Raw genomic sequence first — 16,929 nt, forward strand, 5'->3', positions numbered from 1 at the left:
GCTTCCACTTTCTTGGATATAATAAAGAGCAAGCAATATTGGAGGATGGGTTGACTACCAACTTTCCCCCAGTTTGATCACTCGCCCACTCCAACCTTTTTTGTTTTACTTACTGCCCTTTTCAGTGTTGTTTACTCTTGGGCACACTGAAAGTAGAAGACAGCATTCCTTACAAGAGAAAAATGATATAAGGCAATGTGTGTCTCTCTGTGTGTTTGTGTATGTGTCAAATCCTTCAAGAATGGGGGGGACGGGACAGAACAGTGAATATATATATATATATATATATATATATATATATATATATATATATCTCGAAACCAAAGGAACACATCATCCTTCAAAATTGACCAGTTCCAAAAAGCAAAAACAACTTGACCGAAGCATAACCTTCAGTGTTTGGTATTACAAAAGATCTGGCTGCATCTTTTTTTTTCTTTCCTGTTTTTAAAGTCACAGGGACTAAAGGATCCGTTCAGCAAAGCCCAAAGGGGTCTCCTTGGATCTGGGCAGTCCTGCTCCTTTGCTGAAAAGATTTACAGATAGGGCCTATGACAGTTTTATAAAGCGGTGATATCCCCCAACATTTTTTTATGTTAAGAGAAAACATCAGGGATCATGCCCTGACTTAATGGCTGTGCTTTTTAGTCATAATTGCATGGTGTTTACACAGAAAAGCAGGGGCAAAATACATTTCTGGAAGACAACAGATTTTTAAAACTTTCCAATGAAATAAAATGGGAGGATTTCAGGAAGAGTTTTGCCCCTTCACACTTTTAGGTGGGACTAGAATATTTCATTTGTATTCATAGCATTGTAACAATAACAGACTGCAAATCCTGGCTACACTTGTGGAAAGATGCACTAAATTCTCTAAGCCTAAAGCACTATTTATTGAAGCCATAGGTTGGTATGGGTATCCATTACTCTCAGGTATTCAAATACTATCTTTTAGTAACATTGGATGCTCTGCCACTACATAATAAATACATTGCACATTACCTTTTTGTAGCCAGTCCCTTCATCTAAAATGTAAGCACCATGAGATTGTATTACAGCCTCTTGCCAATACACAACACACAAACACACATATAACAGTCATCTTCTTCCAATTTCTCCTTATCTTATTTAATGGGTCAGAGTCTGTTGTGTCTGATAAGTTTGTTTGCTTGTTTGTCTTGTACTTAAGAAAGTGTATATTTCTATCAAGAAGTCAATTCAGTTTGAGGTCTTTTCTCAGCCTCCTCTCCATCCTTAGTGCATGGCATGGCTGACTTGCCCTTGGAGGTTACTAATAAGAAAACAATAGGAAGGAGTCCTGTGCCACCCAAAAGACCTGACCAGTTCATTATAGCATCAGCATTTGGAAGCTATAGCCAATTTATTCAGAAGCCTGGAGTCTTATCTAGATATCTAGATATGCCTACATGGCTGGGAGTGAAATGTTAAACAGTGAGCTCAGAGGGAAAATTGAAATGCTCAAAGTACTGACTGACAGTTACATAATGACTAGTGTCGATGTTAATTCTCCTTCTCCCTGCCAGCACTTTGAGCACTTTGCGTATTTAATTGCTCTGTCTACAGTCCCAAACCCAAGCATCTGCACCTGGGATAGGCACATCTGAAAGGCATCTAGCGGAGCTGGTTATAGTCCAAGAGCATTAATGCAACAATACATTTGTTAATCCTTAAGGTGCCACAATTGGTTTTGTTCCAACAGGCTACTCTTTGGAAGGGAGGGGAGAAGTGGATCCTCAAATAGGTAGTTAGAGAGATCTTGTAGCACCTTTGAGATTAATTGAAAGAAAGAAATGTGTCGTAAGATATCTCTACATATTGATTCTACAGACTAACACAACTATATCTCTGATTTCTACCTATCTGGTAAATAAACAGTTTAGGAGAGACATGATGTGGACAAAATCTTGAGGTCCCCTTGATTTCATTGGGGCCGATTCCTGTTTTAGTGAATGTTTTCCAAGAAGTGAATACTTTTAGTGACTGCTTTCGAATAAGGGATAACAGATAAGATGGAGCCTCCCTGGGGCAACACAGGGGGAGGCCCCTTCTGGCCCAGTCCTCTGCAGTGGGGTGGCATCCTCTGATGAGATTAGGGTATTTCTGCCCTGCGGATGCAGCCTCTGTCTGCTAGGTTTTCTTCTTATGTTAAGCCTAGAGCCTTCCCGATCCCGAGGTTTGTTTCCTTCTGCCCAGTTCTCAGCATCCCGATGGGAAGGGCAGCCTCGCCCTCAGAGGGAGCCGGCAGGTGGTTCGCCTTCCTCGGTGGCCCCTTTCTATTTTGGGGAGTTCAAAGCAGGAGCTGGAGAGGTGGCATCCTTAGGAATCGCAGGAGCGGGAAGGCAGAGAGAAAGTCAAACCTGGGAGTAGAGGCAGCAGGCAACCGTCTGCTGAAGCCAAGGCTTGGTTATTCTCCTGCATGGCCGCTCCAGGAGATGCTCAGGGCTGGGGCACCAACAAGTAATACTCCCAAGGGATGGCTGAAGTGGGTCCTCCTTGGGGCGCTGGCGTTGGACCTGGGGAAGCCGACCAGCTCCACTCGATGCATTTCAGATGTGACCAAGATGCTTGGTTTTGGGACTGGAGACAGAGCAATTGCTAAATACGCCAAGTACTGTCAGGAAGCCTTCAGGTCGCCACTCGTGACTCTGGAGGCCCCTCCGGGGGACCCTGGGCAAGTCCCCCTCTCTCGGCCTCCTCAGGGGAAGGCAAGGCCGGGCGCAAAGCACAAAGCCGCACAAACCTGGCCAAGAACATCTCCCCTTACGGTCGCCATCAGTCAGAAATGACGACTTGAAGGCACACAACAACGACAAAACCGAAGTGAGAGAGCTGTGTGTGTGGTGTGCTGCAGTCAAGACATCTCCGACTTCTGGCGACTCCTGAGGCGGAGAGCCTGTCCTTTGGGGTTTTCTTGGCCAGAGTTGGTCAGAAGAAGTTGAAGGGGGCGTACTAAAACGAAGCCCCTAGAGACACCCTCCTTGCCCATAGAGAATCACGGGGAATCCTTGAATACGTCTGCCAGGGAAACCTGCCTGAGGCTGAGAGAGTGTGCCTTGCCCCAGGGCGACCCAGGCTGGCCTCTTGGGAAGCTGCTGGCCGAGCTGGAGCGGGCATGCCAGCCCCGAGAGGCCCGGCCTGAGCCCGCCTGAGCTGTGCCTCCTCTCCTCCCCCTTCCCCGCTGCCCTGGGCCACAGGTGATGAAGCTGGGCAACCCGGAGATCGCCCGCCGCCTGCTGCTGGGAGGCGCCGACCCGGACCTGAAGGACGGCCGGGGCTTCGCCGTGCTGCACGACGCGGCCCGGGCGGGCTTCCTGGACACGCTGCAGACTTTGCTGGAGTTCCAGGCGGACGTCAACGCCGAGGACGGCGAGGGCAACCTGCCGCTGCACCTGGCCGCCCAGGAGGGCCACCTGCCCGTCGTGGCCTTCCTGCTGGAGCGCACCGCCAGCCGCGTCGGCCACCGCAACCGCCACGGAGCCACCGCCTACGACTTGGCCCGGCTCTACAAGAGGACCGCCGTGGCCCAGCTCCTGGAGGGAAGGGCAGCCCCCGGCGGGGAATGAAGAGCCCAGGCACAGCCCCCGGACTCGGACACAGACCCTCTCCCGGACCCCCCTCCCTCCTTCCCGGTTGGCAAGCGCCTTCTTCCCCTCCTCTTCAGGCACCCCTTTCTTTCTTTCTCTCTCTCTCTCTCTCCCAAATGCAGACGTCGGGGTGGTTGGGGTCCCTCCTTTGGGGCTGCGTCCGCACAGCAGGGAACGATCCGGTTTGAGGCCGCTTCCACTGCCCTGAGGTTTCCTGCTAGGACTTCTAGGCCTGGTCCGTTTGTTGTGGAATTGCAGGACGGGGCTCCAAACCGAGTGGGACTAAAATGCGCAAAAGGCTGGCAATTGACGCCAACGCCAGTCCTTCTGTAGAGAGACCTTGCAGCACCTTCGAGACTCGCTGAAAGGAAGAAGTTGGCAGCGTCAGCTTTCCTGGGCTTGGGTCCACTTCCTCAGATGCAGCCGGATGGAGGGGCATCATATGCCGGTTGCTTCCCTTTCCCCTGTGCAAGAGTGAACTTGGCTTCTTTTAATAATGCTGCATTTAAGCTCATGCTGCCAACGTCTTTCTTTCAGTTAGTCTCAAAAGTGCTGCAAGTATTGAGTCTACAGGCTAACACGGCTATATCTTTGAATTCTACCACTAGTCCTTATGCAAGGACCCATAGGATGGAGCCAGGGCAGTTAATGCGGTCTCAAAGCAGATGGGTTCTGCAGTGTGGATGAAAACTTGGAGGGGGGAAAAACAACCATGCCAGTAGCAGCTTTCCGTCACAGAGGACGGACCTTTGCGTTCTCTCTTGTTGTTGTTCCTGTTCACTCCCTCTTTACTTCAGAGTTACAAATCCCCCCCCTTTTTTTTTAATTTTTCCTCTCCTATTCTTTTTCTTTCTTTCTTTCTTTCTTTCTTTCATTATTGTTGTTATTATTTTGGATTACCATTCCAAGAATCCCTCAGCCAAACTTTGGGGCTCTGGAACCTATATTCCAAAAAAGATAAACCTATTTTCCTTTCCAAGCTCTGCCTCAAAGGAGCTAAAAAGGTGTCAGGCTCTGCTCTGTGCTTCTGACTTTGGACTGTGATCCCCACTCTCCCCCTCTTTTGGCTGGAAAAAAGAAATCCCTTTGCCTATCCAAGGCTAAAAATAATATGAAACGCTGCATGAAGGATTAGGCCATGCTGTGAAACGGCTTTCTGTGCCCAAAAAGGGGTGAAGAGGGAGAAGGAGAAAAACACACACACCAAATTCTGGCTGTGTAAAAAGCCATTTTTTAAAATATACTTAGCTAGGTTGTGACACTCACAAAAGCCTCCAGAAGTCAGACATCCCTGAAGCTGTTTGCTGGGAATTGTGTTAATTGTTGTTTCCCTTTTTAAAAAAAAAAAAAGCATATTTATTCAGAAGATAGTTCTGTTAAAGTCAGAGTAACTGATTTTCCTGTGAACAATTCAGGACTGAAGATGAAGTCCTTGACTGTGTCTATAGGCTGCATCCACACTGGAGAAATAACCCGGTTGGGCCCCGCTTTAAGTGTCCTGGCTCAGGGCTATGGAGTTCTGGGAGTTGGAGTTTGTTGTGGGCCCAGAGCGGACACTTATTTCTCCAGTGTGGATGCAGCCTATGGAAGGGAGATGGGAGGAAAATAAAAAGCTATCTATTTCAGTTTGGATTTGTGTTGATGCTGAGCATTCAGAATAGGTCAGGTTTTCAGCAGAAAAAGAGTATCCCCCTCCCAGTTAAATTGTTTCTACCGATCACTTTCTACAACCCTCCTTTTCACAAATGTAGAGATGTAATTTAGGGCATTTTGAAAAAACTATATATTAGTCACACAACCGCAGACCAAATTTCGAAAACTGGCCTTGACATTCAAGATATGAATTCGTAAGATGAGATCGGGTTTTAGGGAGCTTTTGGGAGTGGCCCAAAACCCTTTTGGAGCCTGGTTTGCTTCAGAAACCTGCCAGTCCTCCAGCATTTGAAGAGGTCCATTTGTTCAAATGGAAATAATCCAGATTATGCATTGTTTATTGTGGGGCCAAGACATGAAAATGTCACGTCAAGCCTTAGTTTTGCAGGGCCAAAATTAATCCTCCTAAACCTCTGTGTTTTATAGAAGTTCGAAGAAATAACACCTTTATTAAGGGGAAAAATATGTTAATGAAACTGAATCATTTTAGTTCTGACGTTTAGGTTTTTAAGATTTCCAGTAAAACTTTAAAAAGGGGGCAGATATTAAAAACGGATATAATTGCATGGGAGCAAAGTACAAGACATGTAACTCTTGCCGAGTATTTAAAAATGCTGTCACCTCTCATATTGCTACAGTTTTCTGATTAAAAAACCTCATCGTGTTGCAAAGCTGGAGTGTACTGATTTTTATTCTTTTCAAGGCATGTCACAAATGCGTGGCTTGATGCTCCACAGCCCTGTGAAGGTCACAAGGATGGGGAAGCTTCCTTCAGCTTGGATTAAAGGGGTTAAAAACGACCCTTTCGGCTTCACTGCCTGCAAAACTCGGGTGAGGTGAATTCCCCTCTCTTTTAAAAAGAAGAAGAGTTTGTCAATAATAAGGGGAAGTTTTGTCCTCTGTTTTAAAACAACAACAACTGTCGTCTCTTCTCTTCCGAGCTGCACAAACGTCTCAGCTTATCCTTCTCTGAACCGAGGTTTCAAAAGGGTCAATTAAAAAACAGCCCGTTCCTTGGCTAATCAAAACAACGACCTTTCCTTGCGAGCCCGAGTTTAACCCACTCCTGGCCCTTTCTAAAGCGGCTCTTTTCCAGCAAAGCCTTCACATTTAAAAAAGCAGATTTAAAATAAAAGCAGCCACCTCACATCCTCCTAACCCTGGCTTTCTGTGTCTTTGAAAGCTTTTCTCAACTGGTGTACAAATGGAGAAGGTGACAGGGCTGGAGGGGAAGGGACTAGGGAGCAGCAACAGAACACAAGGCAAGCGACTTGCTTCTTCTGCCTTCGGATGTGTTCGCCCAAATCCATGAACTCTCTCAGTCTGGGTTCAGAAATGAGTGGCATGGTTTCCCCATTTGTTAAGGGCAAAAGAACACCCATTCCTTTCAAAAGAAGAAGGAGAGAAATAGTAATGTCGGTCCTGAATAATAATAATAATAATAATAATAATAATAATAATAATAATATGCTTGTACCAAGTGAGAGGCTCTAGCCACACTGAAGAAATGACCCGGTTTGATACCACTTAAACTGCTCTGGCTGAGTGCTATGTAATTCTGGGAACTGGAGTTTGTTTGAAAGGCTTGGGGTTGCCTGGAGGCTCCTAAGGCCAGTGGCATTGCTCTAAACAAAGGCAAATCACTTCCCCAAGAGCAGCATCGAAGGGGACTGGGGTTTGGCAAGCCAAGCTTCACTCCAATGGCCTTTCCTCTCCGTCGAATCTGTCAGCTCCATGAAACCTCCGCCGGTGGCTGGGAGCGGATTTCCAGGGTCTGCTTTTGGCAGCGCTGAGGCCGAGGTCTCGGGATTGAGGCCCAGGGACAAGCCTCCTGGGGCCCCTTGGGCTCCTGAAGTGGGCCTGAGTGGTGGGGCTCCAGCCTGGCCAGGCCTTCGCTTTCCCGGGCCTGCGACTTCGCACTCCTGAATAAAGCTCCCTTTCCAGGGCCCTTGGGGGGGGGGCTTTCTTTCAGTAGGACTTCACTTCTTCCCAGTCAGTGCCTGAAAGGGGAGGAGGAGGAAGGCGACTGACCTGGAAGCCATTTCCACTGAAACCAAGGCCGCTCCTTTCAAAAGAGGTAGAAATCATAGGCATGTGGGTATGGGGGGGGGGGGGGGGCCGAGCAGCAACGCAGGAGTTGGGAGAGAAGGAGGCTCCCCCACACTCGAAGGCAGCTTATTCCACTGTCCAACAGCTCTTACTCTCAGGCTGAGGCGGAATCCCTTTTTCTATAGCTTGCATCCATCGTTCCAGATCCTAATCTCTGGAGCAGCAGCAAACAAGCTTCCTCCAGCCTCAGCGTGACCCCCTTCAAACACGGGAGCAGGGCTGTCCTTTCATCTGCCAACCTTCTCTTCTCCAGGCCAAACATCCCCAGGGCATGGTTTCCAGACCCTTCAGCATTTGGTCAGCCAGCTCCTCAGCATCCTTCTTGAACTGGGCTGAGACAAGGCTCCAGGTGAGGCCTCAGCAAAGCAGAAGAGAGAGACAGTAGTTTGGAGACCAGCTGGGCCATGGAGCCCGACGAGCCCTGGGGGAGTGCCACTCTCCCAACCTCAGAAGAGGACCATGGCCAAAACCTGGCCAAGAAAACCCTAGGAGAAGGTGGGTTTATAATAGGAACAACCACAGACCCTACCCTTCTCCTGGGAAGATGGCTTGAACTGTATTTCACCGCAGTCACTGTTAGCTTGTCATTATTCGTTCTTTATTTAGGGTATTTATACCCTGCCCTTCAAGCCCAAAGGCTCTCGGAGCGGCTTACCATTATTATTCTTATTATTATTATTGTTATGATGATGATGTTTCATTAGAGGGTCCTTGTCCTCAGGCTTACATTCTAAAAAAACTTAATGTCAATTTGTTTTAAGGCGGGAGGGGAGAGGGGGGGTTTATTTAGTTTTATTGTATTATACGGTTTCCACTGAGGCAAGCCGCCTCGATCTTGATGGAAGAGGCGGGCTAGAAAGAGGAGGAGGAGGAAGATGACCCTACTACAGTATTCTTTTGCCTGGAAGGGCCGAGAGGCGCCGGGTTGCCAGGGCTGAGAGTCAGGGGGGCCAACCCAGAGCCGACCAGAAGATGCTGGGGCTCCAGGAGAAGAAGAAGGAGAGATGCTGGGCGAGGAGGATGCTCTGCCTCGATGGCCAAGTTTGGGAGCATCTGGGAGAGGGAGGGAGGGAGGAGGGAGGGAGAGGCGCGCGTAAAGGAGCTTCTGGGTCGCTGGCGATGGCCTTGAAAGAGAGCCCTAACCCCAGCCTTCCTCTCTGGTGGAAGAGTGGGGTGGGTTGGGGGGCAGACATCTGATGCTTTGGGGCCAGGTCCAAGGAAGGGGCTGCAAGGAGGAGGAGGAGGGGTCCGAGGGAGCAGCCTAAAAGGCGCGTCGCCGCAAAAGGTCGAAGCTGCTCCCTCGGCCCCCTCCTCCTCCTCCTCCTCCTCCTCCTTGCAGCCCCTTCCTTGGACCTCGCCCCAAACCTGAGATCCAGGGATGTGGCTCCCTCCCTCCCTCCTCTGCCCCCTCTTCCCAAACCGTTAGCTTTCTCTTCCTCATCCTTCCCCCTCCGCCCCTCCCCTTGGACGGTTTCTTGCTTTCATTCTTGCTTTTCCCCTCCTCCTCCTTCCCTCATCCATCCATCTCTTCCTGTCCAAAGCTTTTTTAAATTTCCGCGCCTTTCCCCCAACAGTCTCGGCTTTGGCTAGTCTTTTCATTTGGTGCAGGAGAGGAGCAGGGCCAGGGAGACCCCAAGGAAGAAGGAAAGAAAGGGGCCCAGGCAGCATCGGAGAGCTTTCCCTGGATCTCTTCTTCCTCCTTTCCTTCCTCCACCCCCCAAAGGGAAAGAGGAAGAGCCTCCAGCCCTGCGCCCTTTTTCCTCCCGCGAAAAGGAAGGAGGAAAGGCGGCGGTGCCTCTGCCTCCAAGCAAGAGAAGAGGAGACGCCGCTCCAGCTCCCAGGTCTCGCCAGCAAACCAGGTAGCCCCCTCCGTCGCTTCTTTCTTTCTTTCTTTCTTTCTTTCTTTCTTTCTTTCTTTTAAAAAAATAATCTCGCCCTGCTTCATTTTCCAGAAGCCGCAGAGGCACCGACTGCCTTTTGGGAAGCAGGCGAACTAGACAGGCTCAGATCCAGCAGCATCCAAAACCCACCTTTATTGGGCCACCCAAAAGGCACACCACTGAAGTGATGATCGAATACCTTCAGCATACACTATATGTATAGTGTGTGTGTGTGTGTGTGTGTGTATATATATATAGTCTATATGCTGATGATATTAGATTTTATATATATCTAATATTTTCAGCATACACAATACAGTATATATACATTTGGAAGAGTACTGTATCTCCCGCAGGCTGTCATCTAACATCTAATATCTTCAACATACAAACTCTCTCTCTCTCTCTCTCTCTATATATATATATATACACACACACACACTGTATGTATGCATCTTGAAGATATTAGGTGTTAGATGCCAGTGTGCAACTCTCTCTGTATATATGTTGAAGATATTGTATATGTGTGTGTGTATATATCTTCAACATTCTCTCTCTCTCTCTCTCTCTATATATATATATATATATATATATATATGTATCTTCAACATACACCCTACATATATATATATATATATATATATATAGCTTCAATATTCTCTTTCCTCTCTCTTATTATAACATATATATGTTGAAGATATTAGTGTGTGTGTGTGTTGGTTTGTGTGTGTGTGAATATAATATATATATATATAGATTATATAGGTTGAAGTATTAGATGTTAGGTGACAGCCTGTGAGAGATACCCTTCCATGCGCACTTTATTGTGTATGTTTTAGATTATATATATATAAATAAAACATACACAATATGTGTGTGTGTGTGTGTGTGTGTGTGTAGAGGGTATCTCTCACAGGCTGTCACCTAACATCGAATACCTTCAACATGCCAGCCTGCGAGAGATCCCCCTCTATATCAACTGAACGGAGAATAAAAACAGCAAAATGCAGGCCTATTAAACATTTTCCATCCCCCCCATGATTTTGAACACCTTGCCTAACAAAGAAGCCAGTGGAGCGTCTAAAGCTTGCAACATGTATATTGTGTATTTTGGTTGGTCCAATAGAGATATCACTGCTTGGTGGATTTTGGATGTTATTGTCCTTTTCTACAAGGCCGACAGGGCTATCCCTGGATGTAGATAATGTCAATTTTTCTCATCCAGGCTGGGATGAGGGTCTTTCATTTCAAATGCTAGAGGAAATGGGTGGTCTTTCCAGCCACCTTCCCAAGAAGACAGCAGTCTCATGTTAGGAGACAGTTGAGGATGGAAAAGAATGGAGGCTGCTTTAAAAAAATCTGAGGAGCCCTTACCAACCTTATTTTCAAAACACCTAGAAAGCACAGTCCAAGTTTGAATTGCCTGGAAAAACTTGTGTCGGTAGTTGGCCTGGGGTGTCTAATAACTAAGGTTTAATTTTTCATCCTCTTTTAAAGTGAAGGAATAATATTAACACGGAGAAGTTATCTCATGTGCAAGTCTTCACATCCCTTAATGATTCTGAGGCTCGAAACAGACCAATTGCTGGAAGTTGCTCCTAACAAAACTTTCAGAAATGTAAGTTCTGCTTGATCTTAATTAAAAGTTCTGATCCCCTTTCAAGCACAATGTAGTAACTATTGCAAGGCTAATAATAGGAACACCTGAGGAAAACAGTCAAAACTATAAAGAATATGGGAGAGGGAAATCCACTTCAACATCTCTTTCTCTTTTATTTATTTTCTCCTCCTAATCGGCCATATTGAAACTCAGAGGCAGTTTGAAAGCTTAACTGTCTTAACTCTGGAATCCTAATCCTAAAGGGCAGTAGATTTTTTTTCTAGCTCCTCTAGCACAGAAAAAGTCTGTAGTTCTCTTTTATTACTATAATATGAACAATAAAGGCAGGCACCATCTATATAATTTTGGGATGGGTGGGGATCAACCACTCTTCAGAATTAACAGTTTGCAATCCATAATTATTTTCAGATAATCATTCATCAATCACTTTATTTATATCCCTCATTTTCCTCAAGAGATACTGGATTAATACATAGGAGGAAACAGGTCACTGTTTGAGAAGGCTGATTTACATTAAAACATTACATTATGCTTGCAGTTTTACTTGACATCTAAAGAACTTTACAGCTGAAAACTATCTTTAAGGTGGAAACCAGCAGCTGCTCAGGGGTTCTTTTCAAAGTTTAGACAAACATACAGTGAAATATATATATAACTCAAATTGTCTTACCTCCGTTTTCCAAAATCAAACAGCATGTGAAGTGGACCAAATGTAGTAATATTATTAACACTAGTCATTCACAGAAGTTGCTGATTGTGTCATTGTAATTGTTATTGTCATTACTTTCTGTATTTCATTTCCTTGTGCTCTTCACCGTGTCTGTACCTAAAATTCTGGACAGCATTTCACCCATAAAAACTCATGCCATACTAAACCTGTTAGGCTTTAAGGTGCCACATGCAATTTTTGCTGCAGCAGACTACCAGTGCTACCCCTTGGAAGCCATTTTAGTGGAGCATTTTAGTAGGAACTACCATTTCAGGCCTTGCAGAACTTACTTCCTATTCTAAATGGCAAAAACATGGCATTTAGGTCCACATTAGGTCCTTGCCAAGAACATTTTTATTTGGCATGTGCGCTAATACAAAAGTGATGCAGCATCATTTTTATGCCTACAACTTTAATCTAGAATTATAATGGAAAGTGCATCTTAGCAATATATTCAAGTAAAGTGTTATTTCTATTTTTGGATGCTGCCATACAAGGAATGAAAGATGTTGTGGAAGAAAGAAAGCAGAGTGATCACATTTTTAATTAAAATCTCCTCAGTATCTGATATGGCCCATTCTTAAACAGTTATCCAAATACTGTGGGGAGGGGGAGATTTATCTGCGAAAAACCTAATTAACCAAAAATACTTCAGGATTCCTCAGTTCTACTTATTTTATAATCTCTTGGCAATGACCAAACATAACAAAAGAAGGTATAAGGAACATTAAGGATTCAGATTCCTAGAATCTTTAAATGTAGTGAATGACTTTTTAAAGCCTGTCTTTATTTGGTAGTACTAGTTAAAATGGATAAAAGTGAGCAGTGTTTGACTACTACTAACATTCTAATTTTGGATGCAGATTTAAGCATATCTGCTTTTAAAGAAATTCTCTTTAAAATAAGTGGGATCTGCCTCCTATTAATTGGATATAGGTCCAGGCTATTGAAAGAATAAAGAAATTTGCATTAATTTGCATCTACAAGGCAAAAAGAAGTGTTTCATTTAAATATGCTCATAGAAAGGGAAATAAAAGTACTGTTGGCATTAGATCCATTTTGATTCCCCCCCCCCCATTTTGCATGAAAATAGATGCCATTTGTTGGAACCAAATAGGCTTTGCAGCAGGGCTTTATCCCATTTGTTGGAACCAAATAGATAGAGCTTTGCAGTAGTGCGTTATATACAAAATACTTGTGTCTGCTCTTCCACAAAATGGATTCTGGTGGAGTAAGTTTTAAGGAGTAGAGCCATTTCATGATAGATGTTACTTTATCCTCCTGTGCACCTAACTGTCACAAAATGCAATCTATAGATTGGTAATTGTACTAATGTATGTTATTTACAAGCCAGTATGGTGTAGTGGTCTGGGTATTGGACTAGGTCTCTGAACACCAGGATCAAATCTACTCTCACTCATAGGAACCTTCTGTGTGACCTTGGGCATGTCACATTCTCTCAGCCCCAGAGGAAGACAGTAGCAAACTCCTCTTGAACAAATCTTGCTGAGAAAACTCCATGACAGGATTCATCAAGTTGAAAATGACTTGAAGTCACACAAAACATGTTATTTATAATGAAATGCCTATACATTAATTCCCAATATATCTGGATGTATGAAACAACCCATGTGCAGGAGTGATAATTCAGGATTATTGGATGGAGTTTCATTTTTGCAATGGGCAGGAAATTCACAGCAATATTCAAAGGCCTATCCAGTTGCCCAGAAAGCACACTGTAAGCCCTGGTGGCACACTGATTAAATGCCTGTACTGCAGCTACCCAATTCCAGTCAGGGGCTCTGGGTCAACTCAGCCTGGCATCCTTCCATAGGGTGCTAAAATGAGTACTCAGCTTATTGGGGCAATTAACTTACACTTTGTAAATCACTTAGTACATCAGTTAGCTGTATAGAAATGTACTTTCTATTGCTATTGTAAATAGCATTTATATGTCTTAATCAGAGATACACAAGAAAATAGTGAGTTTGTGTGTGTGTAAATAAGTGGTTTGCCTGTCTTGATGGTTGGTACCGCCTACAATGACAGGGCAGTGGATCCAATGGATATCTGTGTGCCATTTTGCCCCGTGTAATATATTACGGTATGCTCAGGAGCACTTAATATAGTATGGTATGCACTGCCATCCATCCCTTGATACAGGGTGAGATCCATTTTTAGTGTCTACCTTGTATTTTTGTTTATATAGTCCTAGTCCACATTTAATACCTTATTGCAAACAAAAATACATGTATTTGAGTCAAACTCTTTTCTAGCAATGATCCCTTATAAGGCAGAGCAGTTTTCCTTCTCTCTCTCATCCATAAAATGGCTCAGCAAACTAACACCATCACCTGAACTGAAAGAAAAAGACACAAGCCCTAAATTCTGTCATTGGGACTGCAATGTGAGGCCCTTAGTGTCCCCTCTACTTCCAGGTTGTAATCATGGGCCTAGTTTTGGAAGACTTGCCTAGCATTTATATTTCTTTTGCCACTTTGTTTTGTTTTCATGACGATTTGAGTCACTAAAAAACTAGCTATTTGCTTATACTGTATGTTATGTCATTTCTGCTGATTCTTGCTGTTCTCTAATTGTTACTGTGAGTTGCTCTGAGAATAATTGTGTACTGAGGTCTTGCAGGGTCTTAATAGGTCTTGAACCTAATAAACAGGTAAGGATAAATAAATTATCAGCATGTCAATATTTATGAATGATTTACAACCTGCTGTGTTGCAGAAGCATTCTGCAAGAGATAGGAATAATGTCTCTATGTTGATATTTTAATTTTATACCAATTGTATATTCTTCTTTTCAGTTCACACATGTAAACTAAGGAACATTTCAACATTAATTACTTGTCTTAAAAACAGTATTATGACTGCATCAGTTATGCTGCAAATAGGACACCCAAATGAAACCACAATACTTCTGTGTTGAGGAAAGTTGTTGAACCAATACAGAACAACTTTCTTAAAGTGAGAAAACTCCTCTGTTTGGCAAGTGAGAAAAGGAATGTTTATAGAGTTAACAGAAGTCAAATTAAAGAACTAAAGATGAGATACAGAATAGGTTTAATGCTGTTTTGTAATGATAATCTACCTACGTGCCAATGTGTAAATAAAACTAATTTTCAAAGACTGTGTAATATTTTTATCCTTTCTCCTCTGAAGGAAATTACTCTCCAAAGCCTGCTGAGTAGGTCTCAATGTTCAAGATAGAGGAAGCAAAATTATGTTCTTAAATTTTAAAGTGAGCAGGGTTTTACTTTCTAATCTGGAATATTCTTCACATTACCACTCTGATGAGGAAGCATAATTGCTACGTTAACATTTACACATGCACAGTTGGTCTCTATTATTTTTAAACAGGAAGTTAATTATATAATTAAGGAAAGTGTTTATTCAGGCCCTTTGCAGACTCTTGTCATCAACAAGATTCTTTTTCTATCCCCAATAATATAGGATGCAAAATTTGTGTACAATTATTTAACTGAACATCAGGGAAGATGATATTATAAGCTATACCATATACTGGAATCACGCCAAAAACAATATATCGTTAACATTGCCACAGTGCAAAAAGATATCCTAAGCATTTAAGATTCAGCATTGAACGAAAAGTTGTAATAGAGCTTTTACAGCCCTATTATAGCTGAAATTTCATCTTTTAAAAGATTATTTCCATTAAAAATATCCCTTTATAAATAAGCAATGACTTAGTAGCAGTCCCTGCCTATTATGATTTTTACATTGCGAGGGCTGACTTCTTAATCAAGCAATTTCTGAACCTCAAAGTACACAGGATAAAGTTATACCAGGGAGACAAACAGTTCTATGCTCTACTGTAAAACCCACCAAATTCAATTGGATTCCCAGGTAAGCGTGCACACTGCATAATATATAGTATGTGTGTGGGTGAGCATGAGTATGGTGTGGTGGTTTGAGCATTGAACTATGAATCTGAAGATCAGGGTTTGAATCCCTGCTTGGCCACAGAAACCCACTGAATGATCTTGGGCAAGTCACATACTCTCAGCCTTAGAGGATGGAAATAGCAACCCACCCCCCTGAAGAAACTTGTCAAGGAAACCACATGATAGATTCACCTTAGGGTCACCGTAAGTCAGAAATGACTTGAAGGCACACAACAATGAAGTGTGCATGGTAGTGCTGTTTTTTGCCTTCAAGTAATTTCAGACTTATGACGATCCTAAAGCAACCCTATCACAGAGTTTTCTTGGCAGGTTTCTTCAGAAGGGGTTTGTGATTGCTGTCCTCTAAGGCTGAGAGAGTGTGAGTTGCCCAAGGCCACACAGTGGATTTTCATGACTGAGTGGGATTTGAACCCAGCTCTCCAGAGTAAGTGTGTATAGTATATAAATGTATTCAGGGTTTATGGAAAACCATAATATTGACATTTCATATCTTGACCCATTTTTTAACTAGGAAACTTGTAATGTAACTTTAAGATGCCACATTAAATGAAGGGCAAACCATGATGTTGAGCTCACTATGTACTTTGCAAGCATTGAAACTCCAAAGTGCAATGTCTTTCCACAGATGTCAAGTTGCTCTATATCATAACTAATTTAGGAGTGTAAAGACACAGTCCCCTCCGACCCAGATCCCACCCCATCCCACGCCTCTCAAAGCCCACCCTCTCTCACAGGGGCAAGTGCTGACAATGGCACTCATCTGCCAGTCCTTGTCTTCCTTGGCAACATGCCTGGAAGCTTGACTCTTGGCAATAGGGTACACAGTGTGAGGGAGGTGGGAGGGGAAGGCTCTCAGAAACCTTTATTCTGATTGCAACAGTTTTCTTATAGGACTTGTAAGAATAATAGCTTAAAGGCATGGAACAAGAGCTGTAATATGAATATGGGTATACTATTAAATCTAGTAAGGCAAAAAACGTTTACTTATCCACTACCTGCTACTAATAGCAGTGAAGATGATGTCATTCTCAAAATGTGACAAAGGACTAATAGTATATGCAGTAAAAACAATGAGTCAACAGTTTCTATGCCCCTGAGGTCAAACTTTCCACAGATTCAAAGTAGCCTATTCTTTTTGTACACAGGATTTGCAGTTATTAGCTACTGCATAATACAGAAATGTGCAATGTCAAGATAACAAAGTAACAGAACTTTTTTTGTTCAGAGCAAAAAAAAAAAAAAAAAAAAAAAAAGAGGTTCTGCCAGGAGGGTTTAAACATTTTTGAAAGCAAATCCTTAAGCATGTGTTTCTCAAAACACTGCAAAGTTCTCCCCAAAAAGCACTGCATATAAATGTAGAGTTGCAATATGTATGCTTAGGAATGCTAAGCATATCCAGCTTTCTTTAAAGAAGA

General features: G+C 43.6%; 2 protein-coding genes across 3 annotated transcripts in view; both read left to right on the forward strand.

The window, feature by feature from the left end:
* The first annotated feature begins 320 nt into the window (after window positions 1–320).
* LOC121929821 (cyclin-dependent kinase 4 inhibitor C-like) lies at window positions 321–4,143 on the forward strand. The gene has a single exon (XM_042465742.1). The coding sequence runs from the start codon at window positions 3,219–3,221 to the stop codon at window positions 3,582–3,584; it is 366 nt and encodes a 121-aa protein (XP_042321676.1). The 5' UTR covers window positions 321–3,218; the 3' UTR covers window positions 3,585–4,143.
* Window positions 4,144–8,787: 4,644 nt separating this feature from the next.
* The window catches only part of LOC121929352, a 53,266-nt gene continuing 45,124 nt past the window's right edge, over window positions 8,788–16,929 (forward strand). The window contains exons 1-2 of one of the 2 annotated variants that reach the window (XM_042464839.1): window positions 8,788–9,226; window positions 10,745–10,865. The gene's annotated coding sequence lies outside the window, so the exon portion shown is untranslated. The remainder of the gene's footprint in view (window positions 9,227–10,744; window positions 10,866–16,929) is intronic. The other variant, XM_042464840.1, reaches the window with a different exon arrangement.

This window comes from Sceloporus undulatus, chromosome 4 (genome assembly GCF_019175285.1).
Source record: "Sceloporus undulatus isolate JIND9_A2432 ecotype Alabama chromosome 4, SceUnd_v1.1, whole genome shotgun sequence".
In the NCBI taxonomy this organism is placed as follows: Eukaryota; Metazoa; Chordata; class Lepidosauria; order Squamata; family Phrynosomatidae; genus Sceloporus; species Sceloporus undulatus.